At 42.9% G+C, this 15,752-nt stretch overlaps 1 protein-coding gene across 1 annotated transcript in view; it reads left to right on the top strand.

The window, feature by feature from the left end:
• Positions 1–15,752, top strand: part of grik4 (glutamate receptor, ionotropic, kainate 4) — a 475,420-nt gene that overhangs the window by 242,150 nt on the left and 217,518 nt on the right. Inside the window, exon 3 of the mRNA XM_046294891.1 lies at positions 4,762–4,895. Coding sequence (XP_046150847.1) covers positions 4,814–4,895 — 82 coding nt within the window. The 5' untranslated portion in view covers positions 4,762–4,813. The remainder of the gene's footprint in view (positions 1–4,761; positions 4,896–15,752) is intronic.

The raw sequence follows: 15,752 nt of genomic DNA, 5'->3' as shown, positions 1-15,752 counted from the left end.
GTTATTGTTATGTACATTTCTTGTTACTTTTTTACATATTTTTTTAACTTTAGTTTATTTAGTAAATATTTGAATAACTCTATTTCTTGAACTGCGTTGTTGGTTTAAGGTCTTGTAAGTAAGCATTTCACGGTAAGGTCTACCTGTTGTATTAGCCGCATGTGACAAATACAATTTGATTTGATATGTGAGGCACCAGTTAACCAGTTATACAATTTGGGTAGTCATGTTAGCACTAGCAGCTTGTTCTGATGACGGTTTCATGTTGCGCTGTGATTGCACTTCAGATCTGTTATGATGATTACACTGGGAGTTTAAACTCCTTTTCACCCCTTTCTCCTAGAGAATAATGACGTGTCTGTAAGTGGAGAAAACAAAAGGGAACATTTCAACTGTACATGACATGTTATGTCACCACCCTGTTGAGAATGTGGCTACAACCCTTTTAATTGTTTGTCTGGGTTTTTGTGGGAGCACTCGACACTTGGTAATCTGCCCATTGTTTCCTCCTGCGCCAATTATCACAGCTGTAGAATGGCGTAGTCACATTGTATTTTACCTGTATGGATGGAAACACATGATTTCATCTCGCCACCAGCAGAAGTGACCTGTTTGTGAAAAGAGCAGGTTTGTGTCGTTTCCACAGTGTGCACTAGAATAGAGAGACTTGGTCGATCACGCTCTCTGTAGCCGACGTGAGTAAGACCTTTAAACAGGTCAACATTCACAAGGCTGCAGGGCCAGACGGATTACCAGGTGTGCTCTGGGCATGTGCTGACCCAACTGCCAGGTGTCTTCACTGACATTTTTAACATGTCCCTGATTGAGTCTGTAATACATGTTTCAAGCAGCCCACCATAGTCCCTGTGCTCAAGAACACAAAGGTAACCTGCTTAAATGACTACAGACCCGTAGCACTCATGTCTGTAGCCATGAAGTGTTTTGAAAGGCTGGTAAGGGCTCACATCAACATTATTATCCCAGAAACCCTAGACCCAGTCCAATTTGCATACCGCCCAAACAGATCAACAGATGATGCAATCTCTTTTGCACTCCACGCTGTCCTTTCCCACCTGGACAAAAGGAACAGCTACATGAGAATACTATTCATTGACTACAGCTCAGCGTTCAACACCATAGTACCCTCAAAGCTCATCACTAAGCTAAGGATCCTGGGACTCAATACCTCCCTCTGCAACTGGATCCTGGACTCATTCTCATCGACGGGGCTATAGTGGAGCAGGTTGAGAACTTCAAGTTCCTTGGTGTCCACATCACCAACAAACTAGAATGGTCCAAACACACCAAGACAGTCGTGAAGAGGGCACAACAAAGCCTATTCCACCTCAGGAAACTAAAAATATTTGACATGGGTCCTCAGATCCTCAAAAGGTCCTACAGCTGCAATATCGAGAGCATCCTGACTGGTTGCGTCACTCCCAGGTATGGCAATTGCTCAGCCTCCGACCGCAAGGCACTACAGAGGGTAGTGCGGACGGCCCTGTACATCACTGGGGCGAAGCTGCCTGCCATCCAGGACCTCTACACCAGGCGGTGTCAGAGAAAGGCCTTAAGAATTGTCAGAGACCCCAGCCACCCCAGTCATAGGCTGTTCTCTCTACTACCGCATGGCAAGCGGTCACGGGATTGCCAAGTCTCGGACAAAAAGGCTTCTCAACAGTTTTTACACCCAAGCCATAAGATTCCTGAACAGGTAATGAAATAGCTAACTGGACTATTTGCATTGTGTGCCTCCCCCCAACCCCCACGCTGCTGCTACTTTCTGTTTATCATATATGCATAGTCACTTTAACTATTTAACTATACATTAATGTACATACTACCTCAATTGGTCCGACCAACCATTGCCCCCGCACGCACATTGGCTAAACGGGCTATCTGCATTGTGTCGCGCCACCCACCACCCGCCAACCCTTCTTTTACACTACTGGTACTCTATGTTTATCATATATGCATAGTCACTTTAACCATATCTACATGTTCATACTACCTCAATCAGCCCAACTAACTGGTGCCTGTATGTAGCCTCGCTACTGTTATAGCCTCGCTACTGTTATTTTTCACTGTATTTTTACTGTTGTTTTATTTCTTTACGTACCTATTGTTCATCTAATACCTTTTTTTGCACTGTTGGTTATAGACTGTAAGTTCACTGTAGGACACCTGTTGAATTCGGCGCACGTGACAAATAAACTGTGATTTGATTTGACTTGTACCATTCTCATCGACTGCCCATTACCGTGACCGATTCCATCAACTGCTCCACGGCAACTCGCCGAGGCCCCCTCTCATTCGATATTTGGCTGGGCAGGCCGCTGTGCACAACCCATGACAAGCTACCCAAATCGATTGGCTATAATTGCATTTAGGCGAATTGATTCAGCTTTTTGTATGTTTTTCTAATTGTAATTTTCCTGCTGCGATCAAGGAATTAGAGGGAGCGTGGCCTTTAATGAACTCTTGGGCTAAACGCTGTCTGGCTTACTGATGCTTCCTGAAGTTTGACACACTGGTGGACCTGTGTGACCGCTGTTATTTGCCTAGTTTTTCCGGAAACTTCTCAGGATAATGGTAGTGATTTGTCCCACCTTGAGAAATATGCTGGTAGGTGTGATGTTTCAAAACAGAAACGTTCTATGTTAGTCAGCGGATAAAGTAAGCAGCTAGTTGCAATCTTTGCCTGTTATCGTACTCAACCACACATGCTACTGTAGGTGAAGGTTGTGAAATTTGGTCAGATCATAATGTCAACACACATAAAATGGAGTCCTTGAGCTGCAGTGAACCAGTGATTGTGCCAATTGGATATACTGATGTCTGATGTGGCTATTGTTTTTATTGTGTTGATGGTTCTCGTTCTTAGTGTATTTATGTAAATTGTGTCAAATACATTACATTACATTTACATTTAAGTCATTTAGCAGACGCTCTTATCCAGAGCGACTTACAAATTGGTGCATTCACCTTATGACATCCAGTGGAACAACCACTTTACAATAGTGCATCTAAATATTTTAAGGGGGGTGAGAAGGATTACTTTATCCTATCCTAGGTATTCCTTAAAGAGGTGGGGTTTCAGGTGTCTCCGGAAGGTGGTGATTGACTCCGCTGTCCTGGCGTCGTGAGGGAGTTTGTTCCACCATTGGGGAGCCAGAGCAACGAACAATTTTGACTGGGCTGAGCGGGAACTGTACTTCCTCAGTGGTAGGGAGGCGAGCAGGCCAGAGGTGGATGAACGCAGTGCCCTTATTTGGGTGTAGGGCCTGATCAGAGCCTGGAGTTACTGAGGTGCCGTTCCCCTCACAGCTCCGTAGGCAAGCACCATGGTCTTGTAGCGGATGCGAGCTTCAACTGGAAGCCAGTGGAGAGAGCGGAGGAGCGGGGTGACGTGAGAGAACTTGGGAAGGTTGAACACTAGACGGGCTGCGGCGTTCTGGATGAGTTGTAGGGGTTTAATGGCACAGGTAGGGAGCCCAGCCAACAGCGAGTTGCAGTAATCCAGACGATTTTGTAATCCAGACGATATTGATACTTTGTATTGCTGAATTTGTGAAGTAAACAATTTTCTCTTTCTCTCTATTCTTCACAATTGCACCCATTACAAAAATTTGGGAGAAAATAGGTTTATGTATTTTCCTACTTGACCGAACTCCTCATTACAGAGACTGACACAGTTTAGTCTTTGTCCTTTCCTATTCGATCCAGCTATTTAACCTCCAGAGATGAGTAAGCCATAGTCTATAACTAGGTCCCAGTGTTTTTCCTGATCAGGTCACATGATTCTGGAAAGTACCGGGCCCTAGATGAAGTAATAGAAATGTCAGGAACTCCTAGATATAGATATAGAGAATATAAAGAGTATATAATTAGTTACTTTCTAATCCTATACAATTATTTTTATTTGATGAGAACCTCCCATACTAAGAGAGAAGATGCTGCAGGCCTGATGGCACATCACAAGGCTATGGGAGGCAAATGCATTCTCCTGATGAGAAACACTGTCATCTCTTTCAAGGATATGTGTTTTAATGAAACCCACCAAATGAAACCCACCATCACGAGTGATGATACTCAAAGATTAACACAATGTAGTAGTTTATTGGTGTTTTGCACATGATCACCGACAGATTCTGATCCTGGATCAGCTTAGCACCTGTTCCACATGCTGTCACTCATGTGTGAAAACAAACTCCATCTGATCCAAACTCATTCTGGTGTGTGCATGAGAGATTAACCCCAATGGAGGGCCTGAGTACCAGGTATTGGGATGATGCGGTAGTCTGTGGGATTTGTGCTGCACGAAAACATGCTAGCAAGCGGATGCTATGTAGAAGTTGTGACTTGAGAGCCACACCCTTGAATATGGTTATCTTCAGTTCTGGTGAAAGCTAATCATGCTTTTAGCAATCAAAAAAGCAACAGGGAAGTGCAATGAGGTAGCGTACCAGATAAATGAAAACGTCTATAATTTATTGAGGCTGTGGTGAAGATAGATGAGCGTACAGATGATCGATGGCGGTTGCTTTGTGTTCTCAGTGTGTGTGTGTGTTTGCTTGTGTGCATATGTGCGTGCGAGTGTGTGCGTGTGTGTGCATGTGTCTGTGTGTGCCTGCGTGTATGTGTGCGCGCATCATAGATTCTTCTATTATTTTTCCATGGTGTGTGTGCCTATCTGCATGTGTACGTGTGCATGATCCATGCTTCTATATAATCTATACATTTGTGTGTTATGTTCTCCAGGTGGCTGTGACAGGGGGACCCCCGGGGCAGGACCCATGAGGAGTCATAGAAGATGCTCGCAGCCTGGGCGCCTCTGCTCCTCTTAGCCATGTGGGTGAGATGTACCTCCGCTGGGCCGCTCTCCTTCAGAATAGGTAAGTAGTCTGACCTCTGTCCCTGGACCCAGCATGGCTGGAGGGCACAACTCGGCTCTCCCCTGCCTCTCCTCACTCCTTATTCAAAAGGCGCCATCACAAGAGCTCCTCTACGTGTAATTCTAGGCCTGGTTGAGTGTTGACTTGCTCTGACAACTGATTGCTTCCTCAGTGCATCTCAGCAGCACTTTGACGAGAGTTTGGTATCACTCCAATTTTACTGTAACACGAAGAGTGTTATATTCTGTCTGCTATTTCTGATGCAGCAGAAAGGTACTTTCTTGTGTGGAACCGGGTACCTTAACCAAACGGCTAGAAAATCTCATTTTCTGCTACCATTTCCCGAGCCGCAGTGAAAAACACAAAGTGAGTGTCAAAATGAGTCATGATATTATACTTTGCCATAATTGAGTGTTAGCTGGGAAAACCAGTTACCTGTTTAGATACATTTTAGTGTATGGTGTTTACAGGCCCGTACTCATTTTCACACAGAGATGAGCGAGAGGAAATGGTGGGTAGAGATGGAGGACAGGGTTCCTCCTATCATTACATTAATTAGCCGATCCGTAGCCGGCTATCCACCAGCCGTAGGACTGGGTCTGGGGCAACAGTGACCAGGACATCTCTCTCTCACAGCAGCAGCAGCAGAGGCCACCTCAACATGAGCTGATTTCTCCCAGCAACCACTGTGACGGCAGACAGAGGACAGACAGACTAACAGCAGCATAACAGCAGTTTATATTGATTTCTAGTGTGCCATAACTTTAACAACAACATGTATATTGGGTAACAAGCCATGCAGGGATCAGAGAAAGGTCTGGCACTGTGAATGTGCCTTGCCGATCAATTATTAAAGTGCCCAATATGCTCACAGAGAAACTTCTCAGTTTGCTTTAGTCCATCTCCATGCAATCGCGACAGGGAGCAACAAACACACAGCCTCCCAGCTAGCACATTTGGTTCCTTGGAAGTTGTGGGAACGTACGTTTTGGATTTCCCAATGGTTCTGGGAACAAAGCCAGAAGTTTCCTGACCGGTAAGATGGAAGGTTTTTTAAATGTTTTGAGAATGGAAATTACAGGTTATTTGGAGGCTTTCTTTAAACTTTCAATAAATCTTTTAATACATTTGCTAGCTTAGTTTGGGTTAACTGTTTTGAACTCCAAGCACAGATTGGACACATGGAAATTAATTTGCTTTGGAATTAATCATGCAGACGTATTTTGTTTTTTATTGTGGCACGGCATTAGTGATATTCAAACCTATGATCTTCATTTTAGTCTATTCAAAACACCCCATTTCAAAGGAAACAAGCACTCATTTAAGATGAGGTGTGGCCTACATACCTGAGCACACTTAACAATATAGAGAGATGGAATGTTAATGCTGAGAAAGGAATGCTAATGCTTTTAAATAACATTCTTAGAACGTTCTTTGAATGTTACTAATGTTTTCGTGTTGTTTTTATGGAAAGTTTTCTTAATGTTCTGAGAACATGCATTTAAATAGGACTTTGAGGAAACCTGCAGAAAACATTGTGGTGAAGTATTGAAATTCCCACAGAAGAATCTTGTTTTTAACGTTCTCTGAACGTTCTGAGAGCACAACTTTAAATAGACCCATAAGGTAACCTGTAGGAAACGTAATGCTGAAATACAGAAATTCCCACCTATGAAACTTATGATTCTTAGAATGTTATGTGCTAGCTGGGTCTCCTGCACCATTCCCAGAACGTTGTGGGAAGGTTGTATGCAAATGAAGCATCTGACAACCACCTTCTCACCAAGCGCTAATAAACATATGGTCCTTAGAACGTTATGTGCTAGCCGGGTCCCAGAATTCTCTTGGATGATTAGTGAATGCTGTATTATACCTCCTCCTCCTCCTCTGTTTTCTCCTACCCTCCCTCCCACCTTCCCTCCCTCCCTCCACCACCACACATCTCTCTACAAAGGTACCTCCATAATGTTTATTCCCATCTTGTTTTAGTTGATAGTTAATTAGGCGGTCAGGACTGTGTTTTCCCCCTTCTCTGATGTCAGGCGGCGGGAGCTAGCCACCGTTGAAGCCTGTCAGGGGCACGCCGCGGCGCCGGCATTAGTATCGGGGCTGTTAGTTTCACGCCTTTGCCTGCCGCCCACTGCCGCGCTCCAGGAGGGGATATTTAACAACCCTAGTCCCCTCGAGTCCTGCCTGACTACCGGAATGTCACTGTCTGGCCTTACTACGGAATTAATACATTGCAACAGGCCTAAATAGCACCGCTACGCTAGCATCACACCCCACTGCCAGACAATAGTCAAGTTGTTGAGCACAGGTGAAATTAGGAGAGAAGGATGTTGTCTTTGGTTGAGTCTTAATTCTCCAGCCTTTTCCAGAAGTGTGCACTTGCACACTCCCAGTCAAGGACTTTAGTAAAAAGCATGTGATTGGTGTAAACTTTGGCTGGGGTGAGTTTCCATTCATTGTCAAATTCATGTGAGAAGGTGTGCAAGTGTAAACGTTGGGAGAAGAGTTGGAGAATCGGGATGCAGCACATGCCTCTTTTGTTTGGCAGATTGGTGATAGATTTTCAGAATACAGTATGGTCAGATGATTGAGATGACATGATTGCGACTGGTGTGGTATTTGATTTACCAAGGAGGCTCATAACAGAACCAATTAACCAGTAAGCATGCACTGTTTTGATTATGCTCTTTTTGGGGGGATAGATGAGGAGTCCATCCAAAGATCCAGCTGATGATGTCATGGAAGTTGGAAAGGTATAACTATCCCAAATACACTGTCATTCTGTTAGACAGGTGTCATCCAACCTCCTTGATTTCACTAGCTGAAATGTGTATTGCCTACATACAGTATTTGTCATTTAAATGTACAATATGCAATCTTAAATTACTAGAACAATGTTGCTATGTGATGCCAAAACAGCGTTATACAAAAAAAAAAAAGCTTGATGTTTGAGTTCGCCTCATCTTTGCTGTGTTACATTCATTGACTGTGTTTCCAAGGAGTTATTTTCAGTTCCGCAGACAAAGTTAATCATTAGTCAGATTAACCAATTATGGCACCGGAGGGGATGGCTGCCATTTTATGGGCTCCTAGCCAATTGTGCTCTTCTGTTTGTTCGCGTTTGTAACTTTTTTTGAACATTATTTCACCGCCATCTTTAATGACCGAAAAGAGCTTCTGGAAATCAGAAATCTATTTCCTCTAAAGAATCGGAGGCAAAATATTTGCCCCAAAACCCCATCATTAGCATGATGAGGAAACGCCAATACAGGGGCGGCAGATCCGGGTGCTTGGTGAGAATTAGTTGGCAAGTGGATAATCCGCCTTTACCATCCATCCTACTGGCGAACGTGCAATCACTGGAGAATAAACTGTAATGTCTTATGTTTCATGGAGTCATGGCTGAATGAGGACATGGATAATATACAGTTGGCTGGGTTTTCCGTTCATCGGCAAGACAGAATAGCAACCTCTGGTAAGACGGGTGGTGTTCTGTGTCTATTTGTCAACAACAGCTGGTGCGCGATCTCTAACATTAAGGAAGTCTTGGGGTTTTGCTCACATGAGGTGAGATGCTCTGGAATGCTGGCCTTCTAGGCTGAGTTCCTCTGTCCAGTGTCTGTGTTCTTTTGCCCATCTTAAGCTTTTCTTTTTATTGGCCAGTCTGAGATATGGCTTTTTCTTTGCAACTCTGCCTAGAAGGCCAGCATCCCGGAGTTGCCTCTTCACTGTTGACGTTGAGACTGGTGTCTTGTGGGTACTATTTAATGAAGCTGCCAGTTGAGGACTTGTGAGGCGTCTGTTTCTCAAAATAGTGAACTTAATAATAATGAACTTGTCATCTTGCTCAGTTATGCACCGGGACCTCCCACTCCTCTTTCTATTATGGTTAGAGCCAGTTTACACTGTTCTGTGAAGGGAGTAGTACACAGCGGTGTACGAGATCTTCAATTTCTTGGAAATTTCTAGCATGGAATAGCCTTCAATTCTCAGAACAAGAATAGACAGACGAGTTTCAGAAGAAAGGTCTTTGTTTCTAGCCATTTTGAACCTGTAATCGAACCCACAAATGCTGATGGTCCAGTAAGTGACCCCAAACTTTTGAATTGTGGCATAAACACACACACACACACACACACACACACACACACACACACACACACACACACACACACACACACACACACACACACACACACACACACACACACACACACACACACACACACACACACACACACACACACACACACACACACACATATATATATATATATATACACATACACGTACACACACACACACACACACACACACACACACACACACACCTCCCTGCAGTGTTTAATAGAGATTTCTCTCCTGGTAAATGCCCTGTATGAGTGACAGACTCAGTGCAGCATGAATGACAGATGACCCTCTTTCTGCTTACTCCCCCCCCCCCCCCCCCCGATGGAGGCATACAGTCTGCGACTCACTCATCAGCGCCTCATATCAATTTGCCCACACTGAAGCATCGTCACACCACATGTAGCTGCTCCGTGGGGAACTAGCTCGATCTAACCGCGATAAGGAACACTGGAGGTGGCCTACAACATACCGTACTGTCGGCTCCCTGCTTTAATATGGACAAATGTGTTGAGCGGTGGGCTTGTGGTGGCAGCCAAGCAGACACATGTGTTTTATATCATAGCGGGCGACGTTAACCTACATGCACAGGTAGCGGTTGTGACAGTGGGGAAAATGTGTGCCCGTTCGAGCGGATGGGATGCACTGTAATCAGCCTGCAGGGAGGTAGACTAACCCAGAAAAGAGGAAGAGAGAAGAAATGAGGGAGGAGAGGAATAATGTAGTAGCAACTCCAGCCATTGGCCATGAGAACGAAGACAACAGTTTATTGCTTTGATACGTCATGTTTTGTGCTGATGTTGCACTGCTGGCGATGCTTCTCAGGGTTCTGATCTGGTTAAAAATGAATGATCTTGGTTATTAGGCCTGTATCACAACAGGTGGGTATCAATATATTGATTCACAGATGGAAATGATACATATGTATCATGCTAACATCCCCGTATGGCTACACATCATTCAACAAATGAACTCAATATAGTACTCAATAAATGATACCCTCACTCATCAATAAATCATAATGCACAATGTAAAGTATTATTCATGACAAGGGTCACAGTAAATGGTGGTAGGGAGGTTTTGGTCTGGGGCCAACAATTTGAGCATCACTACTCTATACAGTACAGAAGCCTGGTCCCAGATCTGACGGGACAAACAGATCTGAACTCGGCTAAGCGAAACCTGTCCTTAAAACTTTTTCTTGACATCATTCCATGTGGTTCTTGTTGTCTTTATGTTCAGTTTTTACACAGTGCCATTAAAAAGTTTGGACAGCTACTCATTCAAGGGTTTTTCTTAATTTGACTATTTTCTACATTGTAGGATTTTTAAAAATTGATTTAACCTTTATTTAACTAGGCAAGTCGGTTAAGACCTAATATTTATTTACAATAATAGTGAAGACAACAAAACTATGAAATAATGCATATGGGATCACGTACAGTGGCAAGAAAACATATGTGAACCCTTTGGAATTACCTGGATTTCTTCATACATTTGTCCTAAAATTGTATCTTGATCTAAGTCACAACAATGGACAAACGGTGTGCTTAAACTGATAACACATAACTTATTGTATTTTTCTTGTCTATATTGAATACATACTTTTCCCAAACTACACTGTGAATGTTTAAATTATGTGAACCCCTGGGCTAATGACCTCTCCCAAGCTAATTGGAGTTAGGAGTCAGCTAACCTGGAGTCCAATCAATGAGACGAGATAAAAAAACAATCACAACATTTGACTTTGCTATTAACAAGAAGCATTGCCTGTTGTGAACCATGCCTCGAACAAAAGAGATCTCAGAAGACCTCAAATTAAGAATTATTGACTTGCATAAAGCTGGAAAGGGTTACAAAAGTATCTCTAAAAGCCTTGATGTTCATCCGTCCACAATAAGACAAATTGTCTATAAATGGATAAAGTTCAGCACTGTTGCTACTCTCCCTAGGAGTTGCCGTCCTGCAAAGATGACTGCAAGAGTACAGCGCAGAATTCTCAATGAGATTAACAAGAATCCTAGTGTCAGCTAAAGACTTATAGAAATCTCTGGAACATGCTAACATCTCTAGTGACAAGTCTATGATATGTAAAACACTAAACAAGAATGGTGTTCATGGGAGGACCCCATGGAAGAACCCATTGCTGTCCAAAAAAAACATTGCTGCACATCTGAAGTTCGCAAAAGAGCACCTGGATGTTCCACGGCGTTGCTGGCAAAATATTCTGTGGACAGATGAAACTAAAGTTGTTTGGAAGGAACACACAACACTATGTGTGGAGAAAAAAAGGCACAGCACGCAAACATCAAAACCTCATTGCAATTGTAATGTATGGTGGAGGGAGCATCATGGTTTGGGACTGCTTTGCTGTCTCAGGGCCTGGACAGCTTGCTATCGTCGAAAGAAAAATGTATTCCCAAGTTTATAAAGAAATTTTGCAGGTGTTGTAGGCCACCTCCAGTGTAAGGCTATCTTTCCGAAAATTGAAACTCAACAGAAGTTGGGTGATGCAACAGGACAACAACCCAAAACACAGAAGTAAATCAAAAACAGAATGGCTTCAACAGAAGAAATTTTGACTTTTGGAGTGGCCCAGTCAGAGTCCTGACCTCAACCCGATTGAGATGCTGTGGCATGACCTCAAGAGAACGGTCAACACCCAACATCCCAAGAATATTGCTGAACTGAAACAGTTTTGTAAAGAGGAATGGTCCAAAATTCCACCTGACCCTTGTGCAGGTCTGATCCGCAACTACAGAAAATGTTTGGTTGAGGTTTTTGCTGCCAAAAGAGGGTCAACCTGTTATTAAATCCAAGGATTCACATACTTTTTCCACCCTGCACTTTGAATGTTTATATGGTGCGTTCAATAAAGACATGAACAAGTTTAATTGTTTGTGTGTTATTAGTTTAAGCAGACTGGGTTTGTCTAATGTTGTTACTTAGATGAAGATCAGATCACATTTTATGACCAATTTATGCAGAAATCCAGGTAATTCCAAAGGGTTCACATATTTTTTTCTTGCCAGATTGACTGACCTTCATGTCTTAAAGTAATGATGGACTGTCATTTCTCTTTGCTTATTTGAGCTGTTGTTGCCATAATATGGACTTGGTATTTTACCAAATAGGGCTATCTTCTGTATACCACCTCCTACCTTGTCACAACACAACTGACTAGCTCAAACACATTAAGAAGGAAATAAATTCCAGAAATGAACTTTTAACAAGGCACACCTGTTAATTGAAATGCATTCCAGGTGACTATCTCATGAAGCTTGTTGAGAGAATGCCAAGAGTGTGCAAAGCTGTCATCAAGGCAAAGGGTGGCTACTTTGAAGAATCTCAAATATAAAATATATTTTGATTGGTTTAACACTCTTTTGGTTACTACATGATTCCGAAGGTGTTATTTCATAGTTCTGATGTCTTCACTATTATTCTACAATATAGAAAATAGTACAAATAAAGAAAAATCCTGGAATGAGTTGGTGTGTCCAAACTTTAGACTGGTACTGTACATCTATTGGTTCTTGTCCTGTTTTCATTGGGTCCTGTCCAGTAATAACTTACATTAAATGTTTAATGGGACACAGTCAATCAGTCCAATCACAGAATCCCACATTAACTTCTGAATTGTTATTAGACTCTTGTCCATGGCATTGGTTACAGTATGTTTTTGGGTGCTGACCAAAAACACTGTCATTAGGTCCCTTTTTTCCCATGCTTCAGTTATTTAATCATACAATCGATGACAATAACCATAATGGTGGTATTCTGAGTATTTAAGCTTTATACGTTTAACTATAAGAAGCTGATGAATGGGTGAACTGTGACATATCTTTGAGCATGGAAATAAACAGCCTCATTGTCTGAATGTGGATGGAATAGAAAGCCATCTGGATAAAAGAGAGGAAGACATATTTCTCTGTCACGAAATATACCTTTTAATAACAAACCAGTTATGCTTGATGACGTGTTATTGTCAGGGTATGCTGGATGTGTTTCACATTATATCCATGAACCATATAATCGAGCTATGTGAAAACCTGCTCTCGGAATAGAGGTGAAGCTCTGGTGAGAAGTGGAACAAAGGGAACAGCCATTCACAAATGAGCAAAGTGAACCATTTGTTATTAACACGTTCCATTGTGGATGTGTTTAAATGAACGACCCATTTCCCCCCCAGTTCCTCTCAGACACACACACTTGACAACTATTCGCGTTGCTCTGCCCCTCTGAATTGTATTTCTCCAAGGAGATTATCAATGCAGAGTGACCTAACGGTCTCCTATTTCTCTCGCATCTTTTGGTTTTGCAGCACAGGTCCCCCCGCATATGAATGTCTTGGTTGCGTGCTGGAGACATCTCATGTTGTTAAGGGAAGCAAGGTCGGACATACTGTAGATAGTGTCACACTACACTTCAAGTAAAAAATGATCAGGCGGTCCAATTTAGGCTAAATAAAGTGTGTTATTTCACTCTCGAAGATTAGTAATAAACTATATATACAAAAGTATGTGGACAAATGAATGGATTCGGCTATTTCAGCCACACCCATTGCCGAGGGTGTATAAAATCGAGCACACAGCCATGCAATCTCCATAGACAAACATTGGCAGTAGGATGACCTTACTGAAGTGCTCAAGTGACTTTCAACGTGGCACCGTCATAGGATGCCACTTTTCCAACAAGTCAGTTCTTCAAATTTTTGCCCTGCCAGAGCTGCCCCGGTCAACCTTAAGTGCTGTTATTGTGAAGTGGAAACGTCTAGGAGCAACAACAGCTCAGCTGCGAAGTGGTAGGCCACACAGGCTCATAGAACGGGACCGCCGAGTGCTGAATACTGTAGCGCGGAAAAATCATCTGTCCTCGGTTGCAACACTCACTGAGTTCCAAATTGCCTCTGGAAGCAACATCAGCACAATAACTGTTCATCTGGAGCTTCATGAAATGGATTTCCAAGGCCAAGCAGCCACACACAAGCCTAAGATCACCATGCGCAATGCCAAGGGTTGGCTGGAGTGGTGTAATGCTCGCCGCCATTGGACTCTGGAGCAGACATTGGAGACAATTCCGTGTTCCCAACCTTGTGGCAAAAGTTTGGCGAAGGGCCTTTCTTGTTTCAGCATGACAATGCCCCCGTGCACAAAGTGAGGTCCATACAGAAATGGTTTGTCGAGATTGGTGTGGAAGAACTTGACTGAAGAGCCTTCCCAGAAGAGTGGAGGCTGTTATATTCCATGTTAATGCCCATGATTTTGGAATGAGATGTTTGACGAGCAGTTGTCCGCATACTTTTGGTCATGTAGTGTAGTTGTCATGGAAAGTGAGAGGTCACGGGCGGACTGTGACAAAAATTCAGCCCTAGCATTTTAGCCACACCATCCCACATCACCGTGCGTGCACCCTTCCCCCCACGCTACTTACACACACAGGCAGTAAATCTACTGACATATGACATAGGCAGTACACTATAGTACAGAATTTCTCAACTGTTACTCTACCAGTGACTGGTGAAACATAGTTCTCCTCCTTTTTTAACAAGCTCTTTTTAACCAGCTCATGTTTAAGACAAGTATAACATATAAAAGCATCACTGGAGACACAAGTCACCACTATAGCCGTGCCTCTGTTGCCTCCCTGTTGTGCAGTCCGTTTCTGCATCTTCTCTGCTGTCACTCTGTCTGTCTGTCACTCTGTCTGCCACTCCTAAGTGTTAATTGCTATTACATATTCAGCCAACATATTAAGGAAGTGGTCGTACATCTGTGTCTTTCTGTTTTCTTCCTTACCGCCACTGCACTCGCCTCTGAGCTGTCTCTGCTAAGCCTAGCTTCCTTTCCCACAGCTCTGATACCAGAGGACTAGATTATTATTATTAGATTATTATTTTTGTTGTTGAATAAATGCCCAATGGATGACTATTGGCTCATAACTTATGAAATCATAACGACATAGAATCACAATTTATATTGCAAATATAAGTGCCTGGCTTTCATATATCCTAAGGGTTAAGTACTATTATCGGCAGTGCATCTCTCTCGTTCTCTCGCTGTCTCGCTCTCTCTTGCTCTCTCTCTTGCTCTCTCTCTCTCTCTCTCTCTCTCTCGCTCTCTCTCGCTCTCTCTCTCGCTCTCTCGCTCTCTCTTCTTCCTACCTCCACTGCACATTTGGAAAGTATTCAGACCCCTTAACTTTTTACACATTTTGTTACATTACAGCCCTATTCTATAATGGATTAAATAAATACATTTCTCATCAATCTACACACAATACCCCATAATGACAAAGCGAAAAAACATTTTTTACAACATTTTAGCTAAAAAAGTTTTTAAACAGAAATACCTTATTTACATAAGTATTCCGAGATATGCTATAAGACTCGAAATTGAGCTCAGGTGCATCCTGTTTCCATTGATCATTCTTGAGATGTTTCTGCAACTTGATTGAGTCCGCCTGTGGCAATTTCAATTGATTGGACATGATTTGGAAAGGCATACTGTTTATATTAGGTCCCAACTTGACAATGCATGTCAGAGCAAAAACCAAGCCATGAGGCCGAAATAATTGTCCGTAGAGCTCCGAGACAGGATTGTTTCGAGGCACAGATCTGGGGAAGGGTACCAAAACATTTCTGCAGCATTGAAGGTCACCATGAACACAGTGGCCTCCATTATTCTTATATGGAAGAAATTTGGAACCACCAAGAATCTT

This window comes from Oncorhynchus gorbuscha, linkage group LG13 (assembly GCF_021184085.1).
Source record: "Oncorhynchus gorbuscha isolate QuinsamMale2020 ecotype Even-year linkage group LG13, OgorEven_v1.0, whole genome shotgun sequence".
Classification (NCBI taxonomy): Eukaryota; Metazoa; Chordata; class Actinopteri; order Salmoniformes; family Salmonidae; genus Oncorhynchus; species Oncorhynchus gorbuscha.
Note: the sequence above shows the minus strand (reverse complement) of the source record. Positions and strands in the feature narration are given on the sequence as shown.